The sequence below is a fragment of the Clupea harengus genome, chromosome 3 (genome assembly GCF_900700415.2).
Source record: "Clupea harengus chromosome 3, Ch_v2.0.2, whole genome shotgun sequence".
Taxonomy (NCBI): Eukaryota; Metazoa; Chordata; class Actinopteri; order Clupeiformes; family Clupeidae; genus Clupea; species Clupea harengus.
In genome coordinates, this window is record NC_045154.1 from 21,958,484 (window position 1) to 21,965,465 (window position 6,982).

At 42.4% G+C, this 6,982-nt stretch overlaps 1 protein-coding gene across 1 annotated transcript; it reads right to left on the reverse strand.

The window, feature by feature from the left end:
* Nucleotides 1-3,819: 3,819 nt before the first annotated feature.
* On the reverse strand, nt 3,820-6,507 carry avpr1aa (arginine vasopressin receptor 1Aa). The gene is made up of 2 exons (XM_012842424.2): nt 5,288-6,507; nt 3,820-4,785 (listed from the first exon to the last, which is right to left on the reverse strand). The coding sequence occupies exons 1-2, from the start codon at nt 6,156-6,158 to the stop codon at nt 4,487-4,489; spliced, it is 1,170 nt and encodes a 389-aa protein (XP_012697878.1). The 5' UTR covers nt 6,159-6,507; the 3' UTR covers nt 3,820-4,486.
* Between the last annotated feature and the right edge of the window lie 475 nt (nt 6,508-6,982).

The window sequence follows — 6,982 nt, forward strand, 5'->3', positions numbered from 1 at the left end:
CAAAAGACTCAAAGATCTGTCTATTAGTATCAGTCCTAAATCACTGGGTCTTTTTTGTTAAAACCATGAATCAGTCATATGCTTATTAAACTCAGAGAGGAAGAATGTGAGAGAATGTCTCCAGCAACGAAGCTCCGCAGTGGGAAACTTGGGAGCTGGGAGCGAGTGAACTGCGTTCTCATGCACTGCCTACTGTAATTAGGGTTGTTTATCCTGCTTCAGATTAAGACTCAGGAAACAGTCAATTTTGTAACCATTTGCTGAAATATAAGCATTGCCACTCACATAGTCATGGGCTCCCTAATGACTGCATTACCCTGCTGTGTCTAACTGTGAGAATGCTTTGTGTCCATGTTGGGTTATCAGTTAGAATTTTGGCATATTGTTATAATAATTTATGATAACACTATAATTCACAGCCCTGTTGACAGCAACGGTCATTTGAGGTGCCCACACAAATTAAAATGTATTACACTATTTGTTGGTATACTAATAGTCTATAATGGCAGAGGCTGATATCAGTTGCTTATTTTGCAATTGAAACATTTGCTTAATTTTCTCTCTCTCTCTCTCTCTCTCTCTCTCTCTCTCTCGCTCTCTCTCTCTCTCTCTCTGTCTGTCTCTCTCTCTCTATATATATATATATTTATCTATCTATCTTAGAAGCATGTGTAATTGCACACTTCAGTGGAAAGAAACACAGGGTCGGCCAATATCTTCAAAAGTATGGATTTGCCATGTGCAATGTGCAAGCAGTAATATCTGCAATGTGTCTCCAGCAATGCGAGGAAAGTTAGACAGCTGTGAAAGTGAGACAGCTGTGAAAATAATTCTCCTCCTCAGGCATCATCCCCCTTTATTAAAAAGACAGCTGCTGTATATGATTCCCACAGCTCCTGTGCACTTGACCTACGGATAGATCGCCTTGCTAACCATCCATTAACACACATCTATACATTTCTTCACATGTCCTGAATCTTAACAAATCAATTTACAGGGTAAATGGGCTTCTGCTATGGCATATGATTTCATGATCAGAATGTGTACTATTTTCCATGTGACCCACTTTCTGCTGTTTGACTTGATGAGGGAATTAATCTGACAGTAATTTTGCTGCTATGCGCATACCTCAGGAACAAAGGCATGAATATAATCACCAAGGTTGTTGAGCCTTTGTTTGAGAGGTGTTCTTGTCAGAGCTAGAATTTATGCTGTATACCTTTGGTCTTTGTACCTTACAGCTAAGTCAGAGGAAACACCAGACGCAATTTGAAACGTTCGTCCTTTTCTTCTGATATCAAAGGCATTGCAATTCGTTTGATTACAGACACTGAGAAAAAACACCTGGCTCTACTTCACAGGGACTTGAAAGACCAACATTTCAAATTCAAGATGGGGTCTTTTTTCATTTTTAAAACATAGGATTTCTCTTGTGATTTACAATAAATCTTTGAAATCTAAAAAAAGCATATTATACTTTGTGGCTTCACATGAGTTTGAAATGTATGACTCGGGCCATTGGTCACTAGATAATGGCAATGTTTGATGCGGCTTTATAGAAAACATGCCCATTTGTTTATTTCAGCAGCTATTTCCAAACATAATGTAGTCTGTCATAATGTTCTAAGTATAAAAAGTCTTTATGGGCTTTCTGTTTGTGTTTATCAATGACCTTGCAGAGCAGTGAGTGCTTCTTTTTTCCACCATGGGCCCTTTACTATTGTGAGAGATTCAGTGAACCCTGCTGCTCTGTGTGTGTGTGTGTGTGTGTGTGTGTGTGAGTCAGCCAGCCAGCCAGAGACAGATGTGGGAGTCGGGGCCCGGAGGAGAGCGCTGCAGTGATCTGATACGGCTGGTCCAGTGCTCATTCAACTCCATTATTCCCAATCACTGGGAATCACCCCCTCCTCACACACATGCACCCCTCCTGCCCCTTCCTTCCCAGTCCCCCACTACACACACACTCACGCACACACACCCTCTTCACTTCCATACTAGGCGTGAGACGGGCCCCTTCTTGTCAGGTTGGTCTGGAATGCATTAGAGGGTCATTGCTGGACCGGGCAGCGTGGAGGCCACTGTGATGAATGCTGCTCCGCTGGCCCCCAGTATGGGACGACGGGGGGGGTCCCCTCCTCTTAGGGCCCCAAGCCACAGCTGTAGTTCTTCCCCTGGCCTTGCCTATGGCTGGGCTCTATTATGGTTAGCTGAGGATAAGGAGTTGGTTAATTCAGGGTAAGTGAAGCTCATCTTCAGAGCCAAGGAGAGGTTGTGGTTCTTGGAAGGCACTGCCTGACTGTTGGCAGTCTCTCTCTCTCTCGCTCTATCTCTCTCTCTCTTACCATTGAACTGTCTCATTCTCACTCTTTGTGCCATTAGCGCAATTTTCCTTCAGCATCTCCATCCAGTCACATTTAAGTATGCCTTGCGTACATCTCATGGAGGTATTCCATCTGATTATTAATGACTTCAAAGGATCCGAAGTCTCACCTCAGGTGTCTCCCAGCAGTGAAAACCCACTGACTTTGGGCATTTTACCACATTTACAGCAATGAACACAATTTACTGAGCACTTACTGTCATAACCATTATTCAGTGCATGTTAACTCTAATTGGAGGATATTCTAACTCTTCTGCTGCTTCAAGGACAGGTAGAAGTGCATCTTAAGGTCGATAGGTTTGTTAATACATCTCACATTTTTGCAAAGACCTCAAAGAGTTCAGTGTGGCCAAAGTAAGTGTGGAAGAAGAGCCCAGAAATATGGCAGTCATAGCTTAGCATTCTTTTATATTAAGCTATATATCTTCTCTTGGCACTGTGTACAAGCAGAACAGCATAAAAGTCACATAACATCACCAAAAAAGAATTATGTATTACATGCAGGTAACATCATTTGTGTTATTTGACATTTGAAACCTTCTGTACAATGTCTTTATATAGCCTACAACAAGCATTATCTATGCTGAGGGCAATGATTTCAGAAATGAGGAAAACATTTTATAAATCCTAGCAATAATGCATAATCACTGTGGCTAAGCTGGACGGAAAGAGACTCCTTGATAACTAACGCCCACTAGAGATTGAGTCAGTCGGGAGGATTCTAGAGGTGTTGCGAAAGAACCCTGACACGGGAAGTGGCCGGACATAGTTTGGGTTCATGTCCTCTAAGTCGTAGAACTGCAAGGGGCCAAACATGCTTTCTTTACGTTGTTCATGTGAAAAGTGTTTACCCCTTTCCTTTGTAATATAACTGAAGACCAGATTTCACCAGAGAGTGAGACATGATGTTGTGTAGTCCCTTTTAATGCTTAGCCACCACCTTCTGTCCTCCTACACATTTACCACCACCCCAATAGACTACATATCTACATTTTCTGAAACCTTGTTGTCATTGAAGCTGGTGCCTTTGTGTACTGAGTTAACGACAAGAGATTACTTTTCTATATACATAACATGCACTGTGTTGCGTCTTTTGAAATACAATATCGCAGTACAAAGTACAAAGCAGCGTGAGTGAGGAGTCGATAGAAGTGATTTCTGAGTAGAACATACACAATGCACACAGGCACACACACATACACATACACACACACATACACAATGCCAGCACGATTTTGAAACCTTGTACATATTTTCAGCATGTGAGTGGAGCAATACGCTTCCATCTCTAGCACAAGCACAAGCACAAGCACAAGCACAAACACACACATACACACACACACACACACACATACACACGCACATGCACAGACACACACACACGCATACACACGCACACACACACGCGCGCACACGCACACGCACATGCACATACACACACACACACACGCACATACACACGCACACACACATGCACGCATGTTTACATTCACGTGGAGCACATATGGAATGTCACAAGTCTATATACAGTGATGGATAGATCCACTGAGTGCTTTCGCAACCTCCTTAGACTGTCTTGTTTTGTGAACAGTGAATTCCTGGCCAATAACCTCATCCTGAGAGCTATCAAATCTGTGTAAACTATACTGCAATCAGGGCTGGTATTTTACAGTTGGCTGGTCACTTTTTAGTCTTGCACAGACCAGCCATGTCTCCTTTGGTAATCCCCTCTTGATTTGCTCTAACACCCCTGGCGAGGCATGTGCCGCTTGAGCCTCAATAATATCACAAACTGTCACACTTGGCATTTTGTGTAGCAGACTGACAGATCGAGGGTAAATGTAGATAAGCAAAGTCTGGAAAAAAAATCAGACATTTTTTTGGCCCTCGATCAAGACCTACACCCGAGAGGGAAGTTGGCTCAGACTTGTCCCCACCACATTGTGCCTATTCCCAACACTTTATCAGTCACACAGGACATGCCCCAAATGTTGTGTCTAATGCCCTTTTTTTCACAGACATGTCTATGGCAAGATCACATTCAGTTTGTGGTACCTGTGTCCACCATTTTAAAAGTTAATAAATATGGAATATTGATGCAGGGCATCAGGACTGCAGATCCAATGGAATTGACCTGTCTGACTTCGGCGAGTTATCAAGATCTTTCCATGTCCCTGAACTGCATGTGGGGCTTCTGTTGGTTATTCTAGTCAATAGTGTGGTTCTCCTGATACTGCTTTCAGAGTCCTCTTTCTTGAACTTTTGGTGTATTTTGAGGCAACATGGAAAACAATATGCAAAGTCCTGTAGAAGATGACCACTGAAGATCATATATATCCAAGGGTTACAGCAGCTGTTCAGACTGGCCAGCAGTGCAGAGATAGAGACGGCGGTGTTCTCAGAATCTGTTATGAAAGAAGAGAGGGAGGGGAGAAAAACATTCAGAGGGGCTTAGAATGGTAATTGCGATTTCCTGTCATTTTAATGTTTATTGCCAGCCTTTAAAACAGAGTGGTAAATAAGTCTAATTTATGCACGTTAAAGTTGTGAGTGGGGAACCTTAAATTGGCTGAAAGCCTGTTTAAATTATGTTTCTATTTCTAAAAACAAAGCAGAGGGCAGATGAGGAGGGAAACCTGCTTTGAGCCTCAACACACCACAGAACAAGTCATTCCATTTGTTTACAAGAAATTATATATTTCGAATTTCAAAAATGAGGAAAATGCAGTCTGACGTTAGTGTCACAGTGTACTGTTTTTACGTGATATGGACAAACTGGCCAAAGGTAAAAGGCAACCTTTGGCGACAAAAATAAGTCTCTGTGAAATAAAACTAGTACGAAGATATATGGAACAAATGTAATAACTTTTCCTTCAAAAATATACAAATATAAATGAAAATACATACCGTCCCACGAGAAGTTTTCATCCCACACCGACCACATCTGGACCGTGAAAAATGGTGCCCAACACACAATATATGCCAGAACAATAACAAAAGTCATTTTGACTGTCCTCAATTTGGCTCGGGATATAGTGGTGATACTGCTAACAGAGTTCTTGCCAATTAAACCCTTTTTATGAGTGGTGTCCGACGTAGTTTTTTTCGTTTTGTATTTAATGTTTTTCCAAATACTGTGACAGATGAATCCGTAACAGACCATCAGAATAGAAACCGGAATTAAAAAGATCCCCACTGTGATCCAGGTGATGTAAGTCTTCACCCCCCACGGCAGGATGAAGTGTCCCCAGCAATCGTACACGTCGGACCCGTTTTTTATTTCACTCAGGGAGAAGATGAAGTACTGGGGCGTGCTGAGCAGCAGGCTGCCGATCCAAGTGCCGATGATCATAATGTAGGACCTGCGAGTAGGTTGCTGAAGAGTCTTCAGCGGGTGACAGATAGCGATATAGCGGTCTACGGTCATCATCACCATCATGTAAGTTGAAGCGAACATGCCCAGCACCTGTAAATGCTTTACAACCCTGCACAGAAAATCTGGGCCAGTAAATCGGAAAGTAATTTCCCAGCACAGCTGTGGCAAAACCTGGAAAAAAGCAACTACTAGGTCGGCTAAGCTCAGGTGCTTGATGAAAAGGTGCATCCTAGACGTTTTTTTCTTGGTATTGTGCATAGCTACCAGAACACTAATGTTACCAATGACGGCCACAACAAAAGTAATGCTCAAAACTGTAATTTCAATTTTGGCGACTTCTTCATTTCTTCCGTAAGGATCGCTGTTATTTTTAAAAAGAGACGTGTTGATCAGTGGTTCCATTTTTAAAGTGTTTTGTTGCCGGCAGAGCTGGTCGCTGATTATGATGCTCTTTGGTGGAAGGTGAATAAAAACCCGCTCAAGTTAAACGCATTTGCGTAAAAACGCATGGCAAAATGTCTCCAGTGCGCTCCGTGACTCCAGGTGGAGTGTGGCGCAGAGGCTGCGTCTCTCGCACCAACGCTCTCAAGACTCGGACAGCGTAAACTGGCCCGCCACAGTGCACACTGGGTGCGCTTTCAGTCGCCTGGTATTTTAAACTGGAGTCATATTCCAGCAACCATGCGCACTGTGTCATGAGCCAAACCCACCGATGTTTACTCCAGCGACCAGTCATATAGCGCATATATGGCCACTGCCCTCTTGTCCTGACAAAAGTGTACCCACCCATTCTCCAGCATAATATTTTGAATGTAAGGAAAACATTGAATGGCACTCTGTGCCCGACATAGGAAGCCTATGCAGTCTGGAGTTCAAGATTAAGATTCTGAGTTTGACAGCATAATCAATCCTGTGCAAAGCCAAGAGAGGGCCCAGAAGTTTAGCTGAATAGCCTTTGACCATATCTACAAGTAGAGAGAATTATGCTCTTCCCTAGAAATTGATTGAGGATACTATTTACTTAAGATGTGGGTGATTTGAAAGGATGTAATATTATCCTCACTCCAAGTACTGCCTCATTTCCAAGATGTAGTCTTTATACCTAAAGATACATTTACATAACCATTTCATTTCAGTTTTTCATTAACATGTTCTTTGAAAAAAAAAATATATTAGATAAATTATAAAAGAAAATGAATGTCCACGCTTCCAAATTTCATAGTCCA

Bases quoted from the DNA above. Each gene is read 5' to 3' on its own strand.
- avpr1aa (XM_012842424.2), bottom strand. From the start codon at position 6,158: ATGGAACCACTGATCAACACGTCTCTTTTTAAAAATAACAGCGATCCT. The intron at 4,786-5,287 runs GTATGTATTTTC...CTTTCATAACAG, and splicing joins TGAAAACTTCTCGTGGGACG to ATTCTGAGAACACCGCCGTC.